This window comes from Rana temporaria, chromosome 2, assembly GCF_905171775.1.
Source record: "Rana temporaria chromosome 2, aRanTem1.1, whole genome shotgun sequence".
In the NCBI taxonomy this organism is placed as follows: Eukaryota; Metazoa; Chordata; class Amphibia; order Anura; family Ranidae; genus Rana; species Rana temporaria.
In genome coordinates, this window is record NC_053490.1 from 19,401,116 (window position 1) to 19,423,107 (window position 21,992).

General features: G+C 41.7%; 1 protein-coding gene across 1 annotated transcript; it reads right to left on the bottom strand.

Annotated features, from left to right (window-relative positions):
• Positions 1 to 2,588: 2,588 nt before the first annotated feature.
• On the bottom strand, positions 2,589 to 3,680 carry LOC120928496 (odorant receptor 131-2-like). Its single transcript, XM_040339591.1, has one exon. It carries the CDS (start codon positions 3,604 to 3,606, stop codon positions 2,680 to 2,682), a length of 927 nt encoding a protein of 308 aa, XP_040195525.1. The 5' UTR covers positions 3,607 to 3,680; the 3' UTR covers positions 2,589 to 2,679.
• Between the last annotated feature and the right edge of the window lie 18,312 nt (positions 3,681 to 21,992).

Consider the following 21,992-nt stretch of genomic DNA (forward strand, 5'->3'; position numbering starts at 1 on the left):
TAGTGTTTAATAATAAGCCTTATAGGTTTAAATACAAACAGTATTAGTTGTTTTTGGGTGGTGGTGTTACACCCCTCATCAACCAATATTCCCTTTCCTCCTTGACTTCCCCCCCCCCCTTCTTCCTAATATTTGAATTTTATTTTTATTTTTTATTATTTTCTAAACAATTTTCCCTTTTATGGTCATTTATTTGTATATGTCCATTTTTGGCCACATACTGTTTGTATTTAAACCTATAAGGCTTATTATTAAACACTATTAAGTATTGTTTTACACTGTCACCTATTGGACTAAGAGGACTATAGGTGTTTACATTAGTCTTTTAGTATAATTCTTTTTACAATTTTTATTCACTTAAAATTTTTTTGGCACTTATTATTAATAATTTTAGTAATTTGTTCACTGGTACACACACAGCATATTTATGTGTACATTCCTAGCAATTCTTCCACGGTGGCTCCGGAGATTGGCAGCTATCAGTCTCCTGTGAGCTTCAATATGGATTTATGCACACGAGGATTTCCTTAAGAAATTCCCTCCTCACCTTTTTTTCTTTATTTGAATTTATGGTGCACTTTTGTGAAGCCACCATTAGATGGCACTGTGCTCCTATATGCTGATATAGGTATTGCCACCGCGCACAGCGTGGGCTTGCAATTTAGATCTTAATGTTGTTCAGCAGTTTGCTGCATTAGTGCCTGTTCGTAACCAACTGCTCACCCAATTATTTATTATATTATGTTTCATTTACTAAGTACAACACCGCTTATGTATCCGTTCATTCATCTAAGCAGGTTCAGTTAGATGTTAGTCGGGTATGGGCGTGCTTGCCCACGACCAAGATGGCGTCTGCTGCATAGTCGCTCACACCTCAGGGTGGGTTCTGAGCCTATTAATAGGATGACGCACCGCAACGCCCTATCCCATTGATAACGTCGAATGACGAAACGCGTCTGGGAGGACGTGCGGTGACGTCATTACGTTTGGTATACGGGCATTGCTCTGATACATGCCGGCCGGCAATTTCAAATGCTCCTTGTGTTTTCTTCATATGTGAGTAAACCTTTTATCGTTTTATTGTTTTAATAAATAACCTATCCCACGGAGTTACGCTATGTTTGCCGTTTTCTTTTTTGTGCGGTGACACCATTGTATATTACCGAGGGTGCAAGTGGTGCTTTCATCCAGGGAGTAGGATCTCCCCAAAGGCCGCGGCTGGGTCACAGCCGACTGTGGTTTATGATTGAAGTTCTGGTAAGCTGCTTCTATTATCGGTGGTGGGATTTCACACTTAGTGTGCTGTGTATCACGGTGGACCGTCGCTCATAACTCTGCGTCTCAGGGGAGAGATTGATACATCTAGGAAGTGGGCTCCCCCCCCCCCCTGGTCTCCTCAAAGGCCGCGGCTGGGTCACAGTCGACCGCTGATTTAAGTCTATGATCTGGTAAGCAGCTCATGACTCTGGTAACCAAGTTACATATGGAATAATTGTGGACCATCTGGGTGGGATTCATTATTCCTTACATCAGTATCGTGGAATCCCAGGAGAATCCTATTGACTTTCTTCCTTCCAAACCCTGATGTCTACTTTACCAAATTGACTTTATAATACACGAAGTCTGGGTGCCATGGCGCAGTTCTAACCCCCCCTTTTTCTTGTTCATATATTTTGTGCTTTGGCACTAGAACTGCTGCCTTCCCTATTATATATATACATTCCTCTTGGTTTATATATTTTTTTTGTGATGTATTAATTTATGTGCATTAATTATTTTGCTGGATAAGCGCAATTTTTCTCATTGTACTACTATTCTAAAGCTCAGACTATTTATGTGCTCTTTAGCCTTCTGGGCCCACCACCCCAGGGATTGGCTACAGCACCATAAATATCCATGCTGCTCATTTGCATGGCTCCATTCCCTGTGTTCTAGAACTTTCTAGAAGGCAGGGGAGAGCAATCAAAAGCAACCTGTGAATTCCAGAACGGACAAAATAAATCAATAACTGCGCCATTAATTACAGAGGAGCCAGGAGGGTGCTACACATAGTTGCCCAAGTTTTTAAATTTGGCTCTGCTGTTATATCCTATTTTATATTTAGATAGCAAATTGTTTATTTTGACCATTTCACTAATGCCAGGGGGAGTGGATTTTTTTCATTGCAGGAGGATAACTTTTCTGTCAAAATATCAGACAAATCATGGTTTTGGTAGAGATGGAAGATAGTTGGGGTTCAAGCACCCCCCACTAGTACATCTCTGGTATTTAGAGACCATGGAAGTACATTTTGGAGACTAGAAGGTTTTGAGCCAGTATGAGATAATATGTGAACATGCCCAAAAAATTTTTTAAAACATCAGCTGGCTTTTCAAAGTGACCTCAGTGGCGTTATTTACATTTCTGTTGGCACTTACATGAGCAGGTTGGATCACCAGACACTTTTATCTCTGTTCTATAGGCAAAAAATGTGGCCTCCATACTCCTAACCAATAAGGATGTTTGGTGTAGGTGGGGAATGGTCCAGATTGTGCAAGGGATAACTAAAGTCATTGTGAAAAAATCAAAGATGGCCTGCAGACAGAACAATATTTGGCAGAGAAAATCTAAAATAACCTTTCTTGGACAATAACTGGTATAAGTGTGAGGACCCTTAAAGAATGAAGGTTTGCACAGAGCTTATTTGATGGTAGAATACATCTTCTTAATGCTTTTACTAAACACTTTATCTCTGATGCCATAAATAAGAGGGCTGAGAAGTCTTGGCAAATACATTAACATCAAAAAATTTAACATAATCACCAAAAAATTATATTCTCCTTGGTACTTTTCTGAAAATGAAGAAGTTAGGGAAAGCAGACATAGAAAGAGCTGAACTGCATGAAGGATCAAGGTTCTACCAGCCTTGGAGGCTGAAGACTTCCCAGATCCAGTTTTTCGAGCTATCAGCATAACCTTGATGTAGGTGTAGAGAATGACCAGAGACACCAGAATAAAACTTCCAATTAAGATGGAGGATTGTATGATGTTTTGGACTGGTAGGACAAGTAATGATTGATGCCTGCATAGTAGATTCCGGGAGAAATATTTAATCTCAACACTGGAAATGAGGACTATAAAATCAGCAAAACTGGGAAGCCACCCAACAAACCACATTGCTGCAATAGCAACATATGACCTCTGGGCTGTACATAACATGGTGTGTCTGAGAGGGAAGCAAATAGCCACGTATCGTTCCAGGGCCATGAATGCCAAGTTGTACGGAGTTATTCGAAATGTAGCTGCAGCACAGGTCACCAGAATGTAACAGATGGGTACAGGAATATATATTAGGAGTCCAACGCCCATACTCAGGAAAAGTCCAAGACTGAGGTACACAGTGTCGTTGATGAGCATATGGGCAAAAAGGATGTATCGTGCATTCTCCCGGACGTGAGGAGTGGTGAAGTAAACCACTAGAAGAACTAGGATGAAATAGATGAAGAAACAGAAGCAGAAGGTGATGATGATGATGAAACCAATCTGTACATGTTGATGCATTTGAAGGTATTGGTTGTTTATATAGGTGATGTTATTGAAAGTACTGAATACGGTTAGGTTCATCATGAGCAGCTTCTGGAAAAAGTGAAAAAAAATTATGAATTTCACAACTAGATAGCTAATCTCAATTCAACCCTTTAGACTGACCCTAACACCTAATCCACATGAAACCTAACCCTTGAAACTAACACTCAATACCTAACCTCCCTCAAACATTTAAATCTTAACATAACACTCCCTAACACTAAACATGACCTTAACACTGTAATCCTTAAAATCATTTAAACCTTAAAGCCTCATGTTTTTAAATTCTGTAGCACTACTCCTATTGGAGGCACAGGAATATTGCCCATGTCCTCCTCGAGTACTTTTCCCCGCAGTCAGACACACAGGCTCACTCACACGTTTCTTCAAAGATCAGTGTAGGAGTGTTGTTTTTATTTTTGGAGAACTTGGGTAGTTTTGAGGGAACTGAGTTGGATACTCCAAAAACAGGAACTATGTACAAGTTGAGGACAGTAGGTCTTCTTTCTGGACACACTATAATAAAGTCTGTGCTTGTAGACTTCAGCTTTAAGGCAGTAGTAGTAGTATTAGTAGTTGTAACGGGAGGGTCTGTGGAACCCAGCATCCCTTAGAAAGTATGGGATACCCTTGCTTCAGCTCCCCATGCACCTCTTATGTCTAAATCGCCCTGTGTCTATTAGGGGCACAGGGTGAGCAAGAAAATAATGGACATTAAGAATATGTCTTGGATTACTTAAAATGGGACAGTAATATTTATCCACAATATCTCCCAAGATATATACCAGATTAGAAAGCGTGACTCATTCATACTGTTGGGACATATACTGTAAGGAGATGCTAATATCATCACCTCCAGCCACCTGCCTGTCTGTTATAATTTAATGAGTCTAGGATAACTTCGAAGGGTCTTTCATTGTGCCTTGTGCTAATTGACCCTGTACTTGTGTGAAGGTGTTCTGTGTTGATTGGTGATAATGTTGATTATGTCTTCTGAGCTACAAGACGGCAAGTCTAGCCTAAAGGTCATGCCTCTGAGTCATCTAGGCTGCTTAAAGGGATTAGGTGTAATATGAGCAGGATATCTATGCACCTCCTCTTTTACTGTATATAAGCCTGTAGTCTTTCAATAAAGATTGATATTCCTGTTTGACCCTCAACACAAAGCTTCATCTCGTATTTGGGGGAGAATCATTTGTATGGGTTTCTTGTTTGGCTGATTGGAGTGTCTGGTAGCTACCTTGTGTTCAGGAAGGGAATGTCCTAAATGACTTTAACCCCTTTCAAATTCGGGGTGTCATTACAGTAGTTGGTTGAAAATTCTTCCTTAAAGCCACAAGAGTGCCAAGAGTGCCACAAGAGCCTTTAAGTAGGAGATTATCTAGACAAAGCTCTTCAGGACACCACCCGGTGCCCCTTTAACAGAAGTAGACAGCAAAGGAAAATCACTGCTCCAGGTGAGAGACTCCAGGCACAATGAATGATGTAAGACTCCTCACACGGGTGCAAGCCCCGGCTTGCCTGCCGTAGAAGACTAAATGAAGGGAGAAATTGACTGCACACCGACGTGATTGTAGTCCATTTATTGAACATTTCATGCAAACAATGAGACACACCATGGTTGCAGAGACCGGAACAGAGGTGGACTAGTTTCACACAGCTACACTGTGCTTACTCATCACTTGATGTAGCTGTGCAAAACTAGTCCACCTCTGTTCCGGCCTCTGCAACCGTGGTGTGTGTAATTGTTTGCATGGAATGTTCAATCATGTCAGTGTGCAGCCAATTTCTTCCTTCATTCCCCTGTAAAAGACCTATAGCTGACTCTTTAGCACCAGAGGGGTGGCAATAGCACAAAGGTCCCCAAGATCTCTAAAAAGCATCTGTACTCAAGGCCCAAGGACAGCTGGTAGCCTCCTTTCAAGTGTTACCCTACAGTGATACCAAACCAGATCTTCAGCAGACAACCCCTCTCAGTCAGCTCTCTCTAGTTCTAGGGTTTCAACATCCAGGCCCTCAGGTCGGCATCATGACAGTAGACATAGCAGCACTGCCTGGAAGGGCAGCGTGCCCTCCAGGTTGGACTAATTTTCTCCAGGAAATGACCGAGTGCTCAAAGAATATATACAGTCTCCCAGCATGCCATCAGAGCCTGCCTCTCTAGGATTGGCCAGGGCTGTATTAATATTAATGCTGCCATCTGCATAGCTCCACAATTATAATCCAAAAACCTCTCAAGTTCTCTAGATACAGAAGAAGCTATTAGACCAGACTGTAAGCAGCTTAGCACACTGAGCAGACCTGACTAGCAGATTGCAGCTTCACTGATTACAATGAGCAAACTATGCTTTTACCTAACAAATATTACCAACCACGCTGACTACGGCGTGGCTCCTTTTAGGCTTACCTGCCCTCTGCATATCCATTATCATGATGCATGTGCTTCCACTGTGGAGGCTCTCAAAATTTACAGAGTTAGGACGACAGAAAATACTGGGGTGCCGTGAAGAGGCTCTGCAGCTTACGCATGTATTTCCAAATGTGTACAAACTAAACCGCTATTTTTAACACATACTGTTAAACAGGATAATTTGATTGGTTGCAGACTGGTTGGTGAGTTGAGCTGGGAATTTTCTTTCTTTTGTTTGACAAACTATCCAGGTGACCTGACTGAGAGTTAGGCCCCGTACACACGACCGGATCTGTCCGCTGGGATTTATCCGCGGATCAGTTCCAGCAGACAAATCCGGTCGTGTGTACGGCCTAGCGGACATTTTTCGGCGGACATTTGTCCAGCCGACCGTTTTCAAGCGGATAAAAATTTCTTAGCATGCTAAGAAATCTATCCGCTGGAAACCTGTCCGTCGGACTTATCCGGTCGTCTGTACAGACTCACCGGATAAGTCCGACCGATCCCCATCCCTCGCATGCGTCGAAGTGATTCGACACATGTGTGGAAGTATTTACCTTCCAGTGTCGCGCACGTCGCCGCGTCATCGTCGCGGCGACGGCGCGGCCACGTCACCGCGTATGTTTTCCGCGGGGATTTTGATTTGATGGTGTGTACAGCCATCAGATCAAAATCCGGAGCAGAAATGTCCGAGGGAAACGGTCCGGCGGACCGTTTTCATTGGATATCCGCTCGTGTGTACAGGGCCTCAAAGAAATCACTAAAACAAAACCACTGGCCAGTGGGTCATCTAGAGCCCAGTGCGAACATGCCAAATTGCACCCCCCTCCAAATATGTCAGTGAAAATCCCCCCCCCAAAAAAAAATGGCCATAGGACACACTGGGCAGGGGCCGCATGTCCTTGTGGGGCCCAAGGCAGCTGGGCTGCTCCTTGAACCCGCCCCGCTCATCTGGTCTCTCAGCGGGGTATGAATGCGTTTTCTAGGCACTGTAGCTGTGTGTTGCTGTTGCCCTCAATTTCTGTCTCGTTATAGGTTTACAGCAGGACTGGAAATAAGGGGAGATCTCTGTAATGCCGCGTACACACGATCGGTCCATCTGGTGAGAACGGTCTGATAGACCGTTTTCATCGGTTAACTGATGAAGCTGACTGATGGTCAGTCGTGCCTACACACCATCGGTTAAAAAAACGATCGTGTCATAACTCGGTGACGTAAAACACAACGACGTGCTGAAAAAAACGAAGTTCAATGCTTTCAAGCATGCGTCGACTTGATTCTGAGCCTGCGTGGATTTTTAACCGATGGTTGTGCCTACTAACGATCGTTTTTTTTCTATCGGTTAGGTATCCATCGGTTAAATTTAAAACAAGATTGCTTTTTTTAACCTATGGATAAATAACCGATGGGGCCCACACACGATCGGTTTGGTCCGATGAAAACGGTCCATCAGACCGTTCTCATCGGTTTGACCGATCGTGTGTACAAGGCATAACGGAGGCCAGGACATTATTTTGCTAGTAGAAGACAGATATGCTCTGAAGACTGTGTTTTTTATTTAACTGTTATAATGCAGGAATAATAGAATCACCTAGCACTAATACATTATAACAGTAAAATTTGCTTAGAATTTTTCTTTTTAATTTTTTTTATCTATTTCGTCATTTTCTGGCACTTTTTTGTTCACATGTAACAATCAACATTTTTTGCTAGAAAATTCATAACCACTTTAGCTTCAGGCCTTTTTTAGACACTTTTTTTTTTACATGTAATAATCAGGTATTCTTGCTAGAAAATTACTTAGGACCCCCGAGCATTATATATTAAAATTATATATATATATATATATATATATATTAATATATATTTTTTCTTTTTTAAAAGCAGAGGCCCGAGAAAATAAATTGTCAGGCTTTGCAATTTTTTAATGTCACACATACTTCGTGCAGTCGTTTTTAAAACACATTTTTTGGGAAAAAAATACACTTTTTTTTATCTTAATGCAAAAAAAAAACACGATACATAACCCATTTTATTTTGTAAAATATATAATATGATGTCACACTGAGGAAATAGATACCAAACATGTTGCCCTTTAAAATTGCACACGCCCATGCAATGGCAAGAAATTAGGTACATTTTACAATCCATAGGTGACGCTTTAAAAGCCTTTGAAGGTTAGCACTTTAGATTTACAGAGGATGTGAGTGGGACTGAAATTTCAAGGGGGTCTGTGATGTAAAGGTGGGTGGGACTGAAATGTGAAGGGGGTCTGTGATGTAAAGGTGGGTGGGACTGAGACGTGAAGGTGGGCGGGACTGAGATGTTAAGGGGGTCTGTGATGTAAAGGTGAGTGGGACTGAGATGTTAAGGGGTTCCGTGATGTAAAGGTGGGGAGGATTGAGATGTGAAGGTGGGTAGGACTGAGATGTTAAGGTGGGTGGGACTGAGATGTTAAGAGGATCTGTGATGTAAAGGGGACTATGATGTGAAGGTTGGCTATGGGGGGGACTCTGATATAAAGGGGGGCTGTGATGTGTTATAGTGCAAACATGAGATTTGGACCTCTGAAAATTTTACTATCTGTACCTACATTATTTTTAATTAAAAACTTCTGCTCTAGAAGTTGGAAATCAATGTATTGACACCGCTACTCCAGTGATTTCCACTTCAGCTACTCATATGCTGAGCAGCTGCCCTGCTGCACTGTAAGCACATGTCCGCCGTCTAGTCAAACACCCAAACAAAGCTGATATTGGCTTTGATTGGGTCTCTGCTATGGAAAAAAAATCACAATAAGCGTTTATTGATCGGTTTGCGCAAAAGTTATAGCATCTACAACATAGGGGATCGTTTTTTGGCATTTTTATTAATATTTTTTTTTTTTTACTAGTAATGGCGGCGATCAGCGATTTTTATCATGACTGTGACATTATGGCGGACACATCGGACACTTTTGACACATTTTTGGGACCATTGTCATTTTTACAGCGATCAGTGCTATAAAAATGCACTGATTACTGTGAAAATGACACTGGCAGTGAAGGGGTTAACCACTAGGTGGCGCTGAAGGGGTTAAGTGTGCCTAGGGATGTGTTCTAACTGCAGGGGGGATGGGCTGTGTGTGACACGTCAGTGATCACAGCTTCCGATTACAGGAAGCTGTGTACACTGTCCTGTCACTAGGAAGACTGGGGAAATGCTTGTTTACATCAGCATTTCCCCCTTATTCCTCACCGTGACACAATCACAGGTATGCCCAGGGACATCGAGCTTGCGGCGGGCGTGCGTCCACAATGGTTAAGCACCCAGCATTTACACGTTTTACATTGAAAAAAAGCACAAAATGTAAAACAAATTTATTAAATTTGTAAAACTTTTCAATGCTTTGTACCATTGCTGACAGCTGAAGTGTAAACAAAACAGTTGTGGTAGGTGTCGAAAATTGGTATCGGCGAGTATTAAAAAAAAGTATCGGTACTTGTAAATAAAATGGTATCATGTATCCCTAATTACAAGTCAAAGGTATGAGCACCGAAGTGGAAGGTGACTACTAATGTGGTTCTCCTACTTTATAAATTGATGGAATCACTGTTTTATTATAACTTCCTAGCCCACCACTGGTCCTTTGGGGCCACGGCTCAGAATAGATTTAGCACCTCTAGGAAATTACTGGATATTATTGGATGTTGTCTTTCGTTTTCTCCCCTTATTTCCCCTTCCCTTTCTGTTAGCATACAAGGTTTGTACTTAATAAGCAAACAACCACTATATGTCATTGCTGTGTGCCTACTACATTGTATAATCACTAGATGGCAGTGTTACATTTGTGGGTTCATGTTTTGTCTATGCCTCATAAGTAATAAAAGAGTTATTGCTCCTGACGCAGTTTTTTCCACAGAGAAACAACAGACTGACTGCCTGTACTTTGTTTAGCTCCAAAAGATTATATCTAACAGGTTATGGGCCCAGGACATGTTACAGAAGCCCAGGATATAATACAAATTACCCCTGGATATAACCAGATACAGTGAGCTAGAGCAATTGAGTGCAGGAGACAGCAACAGAAAGACAAACAGCAGAAATGGCTGCTGCCATCCCCTCAGCAAAGTTCTCCCTTGCAAATATGACGAATCAGAACTACCAATCTTGGAAATTCAAGATGAAAATGCTGCTTATAAGAGAAGGTACGTGGAAATGTATAAATGAACAAAGACCTGCACAGCCCACAGAGGAGTGGTTAGACAGAGATCACAAGGCGCAGAGCACAATCTCCCTGTGCATAGATGATGATCAAATCATACATATATGTAACTGTCAGACTGCTAAAGACATGTGGGAAGAGTTACAGAAAGCACATGAAAGAGTTAATCTCAGCAATAAACTATTTAATCAGAAAGCTCTATCAGACTAAGCTACAGAAAGACCAGGACATGCAGGACTATATAAGACAGACATTAGAGATGGTGGAGAGACTGCGAGGGATTGGAGAAGAGATAAAAGATTTCCATGTTGCAGCGCTATTATTAAGTGGACTTCCTGAAAGTTATGAGACACTTGTAACAGCACTAGATGCACGTCCAGATGATGATCTGACACTAGAATATGTTAAAGGCAAGCTTGTGGATGAATACAAGCGCAAAACTGAAAGCATGAGTAATGTGAGTGTGTGTTCAGAGACGGCTTTAAAGACGAAATACAAAAATAAACACAGTAACGTGCAGCTAGAAAAGCGGGAATGCTTTGTGTGCAAGAAACGAGGACACCTAAAAGCAGATTGTAGAATCTGGAAAGCTAGAATGCAAAAACAAAGTGCATTGAAACAAGCTAAGAATGTCATAGAAACAAAGGAGTATGCATTTGGATCCAAAAATGGTGTCACCTCTGTGCAAGCATGGTGTGTGGACTCAGGTGCTACAAGTCACATGAAAAATGACCGAAGTTTCTTCGCTCAGCTTGATGAAAGCAAAACAGAAGGGATAACTACAGCTAATGGACAATTCATGAAATCAGTGGGAATAGGAGATGGCTTTCTATACTGTACTATCTCTCCAGATATCACTAAAAAGATCCATATGAGGAATGTTCTGTATGTGCCAGATCTTGAAAGCAACCTTTTGTCAGTAAAGAAACTCACTAACCACGGCAATGTAGTCACATTTCAGGGTGACAGTTGTGTCATAACAAAAGGGGATTGCTTGCTTGCAAAGGCTAAAATCATAGATGAACTATATCAGCTGAACTGCAGTGAAATGGTTAAAATAGCCAAAGAGGATAAACATTCAAACTGCATCCACACTTGGCACAGACGGTTGGGGCACATAAATTCTGATACAATAAAGAAAATAGTTGAGAATAACTATGCAAGTGGTATTAAGATTAATCCATGTGATCACATAATGATTTGTACCAGCTGTATTAAAGGAAAAATGGCAAGGACACCTTTTCCCAAGCAGACCAACAGCAAAGCTCAAAAACCTCTGGACTTAATACATTCAGATCTTTGTGGTCCAATGAAAACTATGACTCCAGGAAAGAAAAAATACTTCCTGACCTTCATTGTTGATTACTCCAGATATACCACAGTATTTCTACTTCACAATAAGGATGAAGTGCCAGAGAAATTAGAAGAGTATCTCGCTCAAGTAAATAATATTTTTGGCAGAATGCCCAGAGTACTACGAACAGATAATGGCTCAGAATATACAAGTGGTAAAACACAAGCCATTCTCAGGAAGCATGGAATTATGTTCCAGACAACAGTTCCATATAACCCGGAGCAAAATGGAGTTGCAGAGAGAATGAACCGCACACTGTGTGAAAGTGGGAGGAGCATGCTATTTGATGCTGATATGCCAACTACATACTGGGGAGAAGCTATCACAACTGCATGTTATCTTCAAAATCGCTTACCGGGAAAAGCAACAACAAAAACTCCATATGAACTGTGGAACAAAAGGAAACCAGATTTAAGACACATCAGAATTTTTGGAAGTAAAGCCTATGTACACATTCCAAAAGAAAAACGTACAAAATGGGATGCATGTGCAAAAGAAGGTGTACTTGTGGGGTACAGTGAATCTCAAAAAGGATACAGGATTTTACATCAAGACACGAACAAGGTAACAGTCAGCAGAAGTGTGATTATTGATGAAACTTCTTTGTGCTCAAAGTTTGAACCACAGACACAAACTATTAAAACTGAGAAAGAATCAACATCAGTCACTCAAGAAAATAAGGAAAGTGATACAGAAATAGAAATTACTGCAGAAGAATCAAAACCTGAATCTGAACCAGAAATACCTTCAGTCAGAAAATCAACCAGAATCAATAAAGGTGTTCCAGCTGAACGTTTATCTTACATAGCTCGCACAGCTGTTCAAACTGAACCAGGTTCATGGAAAGAGATGCAGAAACTGCCAATGCATGAGAAACAAGTATGGAATAAAGCCGCTGATGAAGAAATGACATCACTCGAAGATCTCCAGACATAGACACTTTCAGAGCTACCTCAAGGTAAACATGCCATAGGATGTAAATGGGTTTTTAAAACCAAATGTAACTCTGAAGGGAAAGTCTGTCGGTACAAGGCAAGGCTGGTTGCTAAAGGTTACTCACAGAAGTTCGGTGAGGACTATGATGCTACTTTTGCTCCAGTTGCTAAACAAAGTACTTTCAGAACACTAATGACAGTGGCTGCCATGCGTACAATGATTGTGAAACATCACGATATTAAGACAGCTTTTCTTAATGGTGATATTGAAGAAGAAATTTATATGTCACAGCCAGAAGGATATTTGAAAAGGGGGCAAGAGCATCTTGTCTGCAAGCTGAATACATCTCTTTATGGCCTTAAACAATCAGCTCGAGCATGGAACCTGAAGATTAATCAAGTTCTACTAAATGTTGGATTTACAAGGAGCAAAGCTGATCCGTGCCTATATGCTAAACAAGTAGACACTGAGTGGATGTATCTGCTAATTTATGTAGATGACCTGATCATTGCTCACAAAAACAACAATGAAATTGCAAAGTTAACAGGAGTACTCAACAAGCACTTTGAAACTAAAGACCTAGGTGAAGTGACATATTATCTTGGAATTGACATCCAGCGTGAGAAAGATGGAAGTTTCCTGTTGAACCAGAGTGCAAAAATTGAATCTATTTTTCAGCAATTCAACATGACAGAGGCGAAAGGAGCAAGCACACCTATGGATACAGCCTATCCAAAGTTAGAAGGAGAAGATGATCTTCTCACATCCAATGAACAATATAGACAAGCAGTGGGGGCACTTCTCTACATTGCAACCACTACACGTCCAGACATTGCAGCCAGCATGTCTCTTCTTTGCAGGCGAGTTGATAAACCACGTCAAAGAGACTGGAATGCGATCAAAAGAGTTATGAGATATCTGAAACAGACAAAAGACTTAAATTTGAATCAGCAAGTGGTGATTTAAACCTCGTGGGATATGTGGACTCCGATTGGGCAGGTGATCACAGCACACGCAAATCCACAAGTGGTTACTTATTAAAATTGGGAGACAGTCCTATATCATGGTCCAGCAAGAAACAGATGTCAGTGGCATTGTCCTCTACAGAAGCCGAATACATATCTGCAGCTTATGCCAGTCAAGAAGTTGTGTGGTTACAGCAATTACTCAAGGATCTTGGAGAAGCAACATCAGAACCTACCGTCTTATTTGAAGACAATCAGGGTTGCATTAAGCTTGCAACAAGTGAGAAGATTAATGGAAGAACCAAGCACATCGATGTCAGACATCAATACATTCATGACTTAGTTGATCAAAAAGTGATTGAACTTGTGTATTGTGAGTCGGAAAAAATGATTGCTGATGCTTTGACAAAGCCACTAGCTAGAAACAGATTTGTTGATCTTAGATCAGAAATGGGATTGACATAGATAGTAGTTGTTGAGTGGGGGTGTTAGCATACAAGGTTTGTATTTAATAAGCAAACAACCACTATATGTCATTGCTGTGTGCCTACTACATTGTATGATCACTAGATGGCAGTGTTACGTTTGTGAGTTCATGTTTTGTCTATGCCTCATAAGTAATAAAAGAGTTACTGCTCCTGACACAGTTTTTTCCACAGAGAAACAACAGACTGACTGCCTGTACTTTGTTTAGCTCCAAAAGATTATATCTAACACTTTCCACCTCCTTTTTTTTCTTTTCTTGCTCTCTTTCCCTTGTACTTCAGCATTCCTGGATGTTATTGCAGTTGCTTTTTGTGAATGTGGAAAGGACTGATGCCGCGTACACACGATCATTTTTCGGCATGAAAAAAACGTATCCTAACTCACATCTGTTTCTGTTTCTGCAACTTAGGCATGCCTTCAATACTCAATTTGAGCATTTTCAAGTGGCCCTATATACGTTGACTCTAGAAGATTTGCTAAGGGATGAATCCATGTCCAAGCCCTTGTCCAGCATTTATAAAATGTTACTGCTTAATGTGCACACGGAACTAGAAGCTCTAAAAGCTAAATGGGTGAGGGAAGATATAAAAAAAAGGCCAATGGTCCCAAAAATGTGTCAAAAGTGTCTAAAGTGTCCGCCATAAGGTCGCAGTACCGATAAAAATCGCTGATCGCTGCCATTACTAGTAAAAAAAATATATTAATAAAAAGGCCATAAAACTATCCCCTATTTTGTAAACGCTATAACTTTTGCGCAAACCAATCAATAAACGCTTATTGCGATTTTTTTACGAAAAATATGTAGAAGAATACGTATTGGCCTAAACTGAGGAAAAAAATTTTTTTTTATATATATTTGGGGATATTTATTATAGCAAAAAGTAAAAAATATTCATTTTTTTTTCAAAATTGTCGCTCTATTTTTGTTTATAGCGCAAAAAATTAAAACTGCAGAGGTCATCAAATACCACCAAAATAAAGCTCTATTTGTGGGAAAAAATTTTGTTTGGGAGCCACGTCGCACGACCGTGCAATTGTCAGTTAAAGCGACGCAGTGCCGAATCGCAAAAAGGGGCCCGGTCATTGACCAGCAATATGTTCCGGGCTGAAGTGGTTAATGAGGCTCTCTTTGGGTATCCATACTGGGGAATGTCTGAGAACATACAGAAATACAGACAAAAGTTTCATCATAAATTGATTCGCCCGATCAGGGATAAGGGGAGATGAGCCCTCCGGACCGTTTCCAGCAGATAAATCCTCTGGCGGATTTGGATCTGATGGCTGTACACACCATCAGATCGAAATCCGCGCGGAATACATCCGCGGTGACGTGTCGTGCCGTCGCCGCGACGATGACGCGGCTACGTGCGCAACGCTGGAAGGTTAATACTTCCACGCATGCGTCGAATCATTACGACGCATGCGAGGGAGGGGAGCGGACGGACTGATCCGGTGAGTCTGTACAGACGACCGGATCAGTCCGCTGGACTGGATTCCAGCGGATAGATTTCTTAGCATGCTAATGCTTTATCCGCCGGGAAATGTCCGCTCGGACGTACACACGACCGGATCTATCTGCTGGAACTGATCTGCGGATCAATCCCAGCAGATAGATCCGGTCGTCTGTACGAGGCCTAAGTCTATTCTTCATAGTTTGTATCAACGGTGCTAGATTTATTGTATAGTAATCGGATGAGGATCATAAAGCAAGGTCCACAAAAACATGTATGAGTGAGTTTGGGGCGAAGGAACTTGACTGGCCTGCACAGAGCCCTGACCTCAACCCGATAGAACACCTTTGGGATGAATTAGAGCGGAGACTGCGAGCCAGGCCTTCTCACTCACATCAGTGCCTGACCTCACAAATGCGCTCTTAGGAAGAATGATCAAACATTCCCATAGACACACTCCTAAACCTTGTGGACGGCCTTCCGAGAAGAGTTGAAGATGTTATAGCTGCAAAGGGTGGGACAACTCAATATTGAATCCTACGGACTAACACTGGGATGCCATTAAAGGTCCAAACATTTGACAATATAGTCTATTTAGTGGTTTTACAACAAAGGCTTAACTGAGCTTGACACATTTGTTTGCTAAATTTGTTCTCAATTTATTATTAATGTAGTTTCATTATATTTGTACTTACAGGGATGTTGTTGTAAATTCCTCAGTCCAGCACACCGGTTGAAGGACGTTGAAGTTCTCTTTTTAGATGTTGGGTGGTAGTTCTGGTGCAGCCCTTGTCCTCTTCTGCATCATTAACACTGTGTTTAGGGGGAAGCTGAGGATCCTTATAAAGCCTCTAATGGCCCCAATAGGCCCCTGGAAATGTCATGCCACATAATTGTACATGACAAGCTAGTTAACCAGTTCTTTAGTTTATCCTCTTCTGATTTTAGCAAGCCGGATTCCAAGGTGTCACCAGTTAGTAGTAATAGCTTCCCAAAAGAGTACAAATTGTCAAAAGTCATTTGTTTTTACAGATGAAACAAGCAAAGACTTGACACTCGACTAATGGACTAATTATTCCCATTGGGAACGAATAACAAACCAAAGCATAACTAAAGGTTGGGTCATAATTATGTACAAAGGGACCATAAAAATGTAATTTTATCTTCTATTGCATGACATCTCCATTAGTGATTTATTTTTCCATGTGATAACATTTATCTCTATAAAATAAAATACAATTGAAATAAATATAAAAAATGTAATTTGTTTGGATGTTTGATTAAGCTGGCCACACACTAGTAGATTTTCTAATGGTAAGTGGGTTCAAATTGACCCTTGTTTTTGACCACAGTGACGAGAAAATTAGAAGGAGCAGAATGGAACATTTTTTTCCAACTGAACAAATTTCATGCTGATTTTTTGTTCGGTAAAGTCCATCTGTTTAAAAACCAATTGTTAAAAGCAAATGAAATTTTGAATGAGAAGTTGAAGTTAGCAGTAACATTTGTGGGCTAGATTGAGGGTAAGGATTAAAGTATGTAAACTCTTAAAATGGACTCCTCTTATCTGTTCCCTTTGGTCTGTTAAATATACCATTGATAAGATCCTTGGGCCAGATTCACAAAGAGCCGCCGTAACTTAAATATTCTGATTTAAGTTACACTGCCGCAAAATTTCTACCTAAGTGCCCGATCCACAAAGCACTTACCTAGAAATTTTCAGGCGTGTAACTTAAATTCCGCCGGCGCAAGGCGTTCCTATTCAAATGGGGGCGAGTCCCATTTAAATTAGGTGCGCTCCCGCGCCAGACGTACTGCGCATGCTCGTGACGTCATTTTCCCGACGTGCATAGCGCGAAATTACGTTACGCCGAGCTTCGTGAATCGCGCCGGGTCAAAAAAAAAAAGATACGGCAAAAAAAAAAAAAAAAATAACAGCTTCGTGGGTAAGAAGGGTCTGCTTTTACAAGGTGTAAACAGTTTACACTTTGTAAAAGCAGCCCTAATTTTACACATGCAACTTAATACTTACGGAGAAAAAACGAAGCTGAAAAGCTTCGTGGATCTCCGTAAGTGCTAATTTGCATACCCGAAGCGGCATTTCGACGCGAAATGCCCCCAGCGGCGGATGCGGTACTGCATCCTAAGATCCGGCAGTGTAAGTCCCTTACACATGTCGGATCTTCTGTCTATCTCTTGGAAACTGATTCTGTGGATCAGTTCCAAGATTAGAAACAGGGATACGCAGGCGGAACAGCAGATCCGCCTGCGTATCTCTTTTGAGGATCTGGCCCCTTATACTTAGCACGTAAAGTAATTTTACAAAAATGGTCATCTGCTGATCCCCCAACTCATAAACAATGGGTTGGGAAACTTAATTATCTTCTTAAAAGAGAAAAAGTACCGTATTTTCCGACGTATAAGGCGACTTTTTAACCCCTTAAAATCTTCTTAAAAGTCGGGGGTCGTCTTATACGCCGGTAACCTAACATCCCTTACCTTATCCTAAGACATGCAGAATCGCGGCCCTCCATTTTTCAAAGCCGCGCCTCCTACTTCTTCTGTTCCGTGATAGGCGGAACACTCAGCTTCCCAGGAGGCACTGGGGTAGATTCAGGTAGCAATTACGCCTGCGTATCCATAGATACGCAGCGTAATTGCTAAGTAGCACCTGCGTATCGACTTTCTGTATTCAGAAAGCTCGATACACCGACTGCAGCCTAAGATATGACTGGCATAAGGCTCTTATGCCGTCGTATCGTAGGCTGCATTCTTACGCTGGCCGCTAGGTGGCGTTCCCGTAGTGGTCAGCGTAGGGTATGCAAATTGCATACTCACGCCGATTCACAACCGTACGCACGCCCGGCGTTCGAATTTTACGTTGTTTGCGTTCGTCGGTTTCTGCGTAAGGCTGCTCATGCTATTAGCAGGCGCAGCCAATGCTAAGTATACCCGTCGTTCCCGCGTCGCGATTTTTGAAAATTACGTTGTTTGCGTAAGTGAATCGTGAATGGCGCTGGACGCCATTTACGTTCACGTTGAAGCAAATGACATCCTTGCGACGTCATTTACCGCAATGCACGTCAGGAAAGTTTCCCGACGGAGCATGCGCAGTAGGTTCGGCGCGGGAACGCGCCTAATTTAAATGATCCACGCCCCCTACGGGATCATTTAAATTACGCGCGCTTACGCCGGCCACTTTTACAGAACGCCCCCGCAAATTACGGAGCTACTGCTTCGTGAATGAAGCGTAGCGCAAGTAATTTACGGAGGCGTAGCGTAAAAACGGAACGCTGCGCCTCCGTAAGAGTGCGCAGCCCTACCTGAATCTACCCCACTGTGTTTAGTGTCCACCTATCACAGAGGCCCTCTGTGATAGGCGAACACTGAACACAGTGCCTCCTGGGAAGCTGAGTGTTCTGCCTATCACGGAACAGAAGAAATAGGTGGCTCGGCTTTTGAAAAATGGACGGACGCAATTCTGCATGTCTTAGGATAAAGTAAGGGATCGTCAAGACACAGTCAGGCATGTCATAAGGGAACAGCGAATCTGGCATGTAATGGGGCACAGTGAGTCTGACATGTAATGGGGCACAGTGAGTCTGGCATGTAATGTGGCACAGTGAGTCAGGCATGTAATGGGGCACAGTGAGTCTGGCATGTAGTGGCACAGTGAGGCATGTAATGGGGCACAGTGAGTCTGGCATGTAGTGGCACAGTGAGGCATGTAATGGGGCACAGTGAGTCTGGCATGTAATGGGCATAGTGAGTCTGGCATGTAATGGGGCACAGTGAGTCTGGCATGTAATGGGGCACAGTGAGTCTGGCATGTAATGGGGCACAGTGATTCTGGCATGTAATGGGGCACAGTGAGGCATGTAGTGGCACAGTCTGGCATGTAATGGTGGCACCGTGAGGCGAGGCATGACTAGTAGTAAGGGGGTAGTCTTATACGGCGAGTATATCCCAAAACCAACATTTTTGCTGGAAAATTAGGGGGTCGTCTTATACGCCGGCAAATACGGTAACATATAAGCATAGAGGCACACCCAAAAAGGTTTGGTAAAATATGGTCGTATTGGATAGATTCTCGTAATCGACTAAATTATGGCTTATTTAGTGGAGAGGAGTGAGGTAAAGGGGATGGATAGGTGTAAGGAATGGAGGTTAAGGGGCAAGGAGTAGAAGAGAATAATTCATTGTGTAAAAAGAGAGACAAATTAATTTTTTATTTTATTCAATTTTTTTTATTTATTTTTTTGCTGCAAAGAGAAAACTTCCTTACCATAATGAAGGAGTAAAATGTGTCCATGTCTTTATACAATATTATGTGGTGGTTATTCTATGCTAGGCTACTCCGAGAGGTGCAATGTGTGATTATTTTTTGTGTTTTTTCTCATTTTGATACTTTATGAATTTAATGTGACATAATAAATGTAATTAAATGTATTCTTTAAATATATATATATATATATATATATATATATACCCTGTTTCCCTGAAAATAAAACCTACCCCTAAAATAAGACCTAGCGTAATTTTCCAGGAGGACTGCAATATAAGCCCTACCCCGAAAATAAGCCCTAGTTTAAAATCCTATAACCCACTCTATTACAGTAGTACACAATGTACAATGTGTGTGTTTCTGTAACATAAATGCAGGGAAGAGCGCTCCGGCAGGTCACAAAAGCGCAGAGCGGTGCTATAATGAAGGTATTTGGCACAATTATATTACAGAAACACACATTGTACATTATATACTACAGTAATAAAGTGGATTATAGGATTTTACAAGCATTTTAACTAAGTTCACACTGGGGATTCCTAACAGGCAGGGAGGGAGAGGGGAAGAGAAGACAGCACATTACATGGTAAGACCTACCCCAAAAATAAGCCCTACTGTGTCTTTTGTTGCCAAAATTAATATAAGACCCGGGCTTATTTTCAGGGAAACACGGTATATATATATATATATATATATATATATATATATATATATATATATATATATACCATTGAAAGCATTTTGTTATATCTGTTCAATAAGTGCCAAAAACTTACGGTTGATCCTGTCAAAAATCTTGTCAGCTGATAACTTCCTGTGCTGCATTCCTTTGCATTACATTGTAGGAAGGGCTATAGAAACACCTCCCTCTATGTCATCCTGTGGTCTCCAAACTGTGGCCCCCAAACTGTGGCCTGTGGGTTGGATGTGGCCCTTTGCTATCGGGGGCCTTTATCGGGGCTATTGTTCACACTGACATCAACAATGGGGCATAATTCCTCCCACTGACAACAACAATGGGGCACTCATCTTCCCACTGACACCACTGAAGGGGAACACCTTCCTCCCACTAACACCATTGAAGGGGCACTCTTCCTCCCCCTAACAATAATGGGGAACTCTTTCTCCTGCTGACACCAACGATGAGGTGCTATTCCTCCCACTGATACTAACAATTGGGCACTTTCCTCCCACTAACACCATTGATGGGACACTCTTCCTCTCACTGACATCATTGATAGGACACTCTTCCTCCCACTGACACCATTGAATGTGCACACCTCCTCCCACTGACACAAATGATAGGGCAATATTCCTCCCACTAATACTATTAATGGGGCACTCTTCCTCCCACTGACACTAACGATAGAATACTCTTCCTCCCGCTTACACCAATGATAGGGCGTGCTTGGTCCCACTAACACCAACAATGGGACACTCTTTCTCCCAGTGGTGTAGTGGTTCGAATCCCGATCACGACATCATTTGCTTGGAGTTTGCATGTTCTCCCTGTGCCTGCTTGGGTTTCCTCCGGGTACTCCGGTTTCCTCCCACACTCTAAAGACATACTGGTAGGTTAATCGTATCCTGTCTAAATTGGCCCAAGCGTGTCGGGACCCTTCGGAGTAAGACCACGCTATATCAAGGTGCCTCTCAACTCAACTAACACCATTGAAGGGGCACTCTTCCTCCCACTGACACCATTGAAGGGGCACACTTCCTCCCACTGACACACTTGGGGGGCACTATTCTTTCCACTGACACCATCAAAGAGGCACTCTTCTTTTCCTTAAAAATAGTGATGGGGCACTCTTTCTCCCACCAATCATGGGTGCTATTCTTCCCACTGATATCAACAATGAGGCACTATTCTTCCCACTGACACCAACAATAGGGCACTATTCCTCTCACTGATGCCATTATAGGGGGCATTATTCCTACCACTGATAGCAACAATGGTGGACTATTCCTACCAATGATGGGACAATATCTACTCCACTGGTATCAGTCTGCCCCCTCTAACCTCTGAAAGACAGCAAACTGGCTCTTTGTATAGAAATATTAGAGACCCCTGGTTTATATTATAGAAAAGAAGGGAGGGGTGTTGTTACTCTAGGACTTGAAGTTTGCTATTTAAAGAATTATTTTTTTATCCAAAGGAGGCCTAGGATGGATTAAAAAGGTGCAAATAAATAAATATCACTCCTATACTGGGTGTCTGCTACCCATCAACATCTCCAAATTACTGGACACCTCTCGTAGTACAATATATATATATATATATATATATATATATATATATATATATATATATATATATATATATATACACAGTAT

Coding starts and splice junctions, on each gene's coding strand:
- LOC120928496 (XM_040339591.1), bottom strand. CDS start 3,606: ATGATGAACCTAACCGTATTCAGTACTTTCAATAACATCACCTATATA.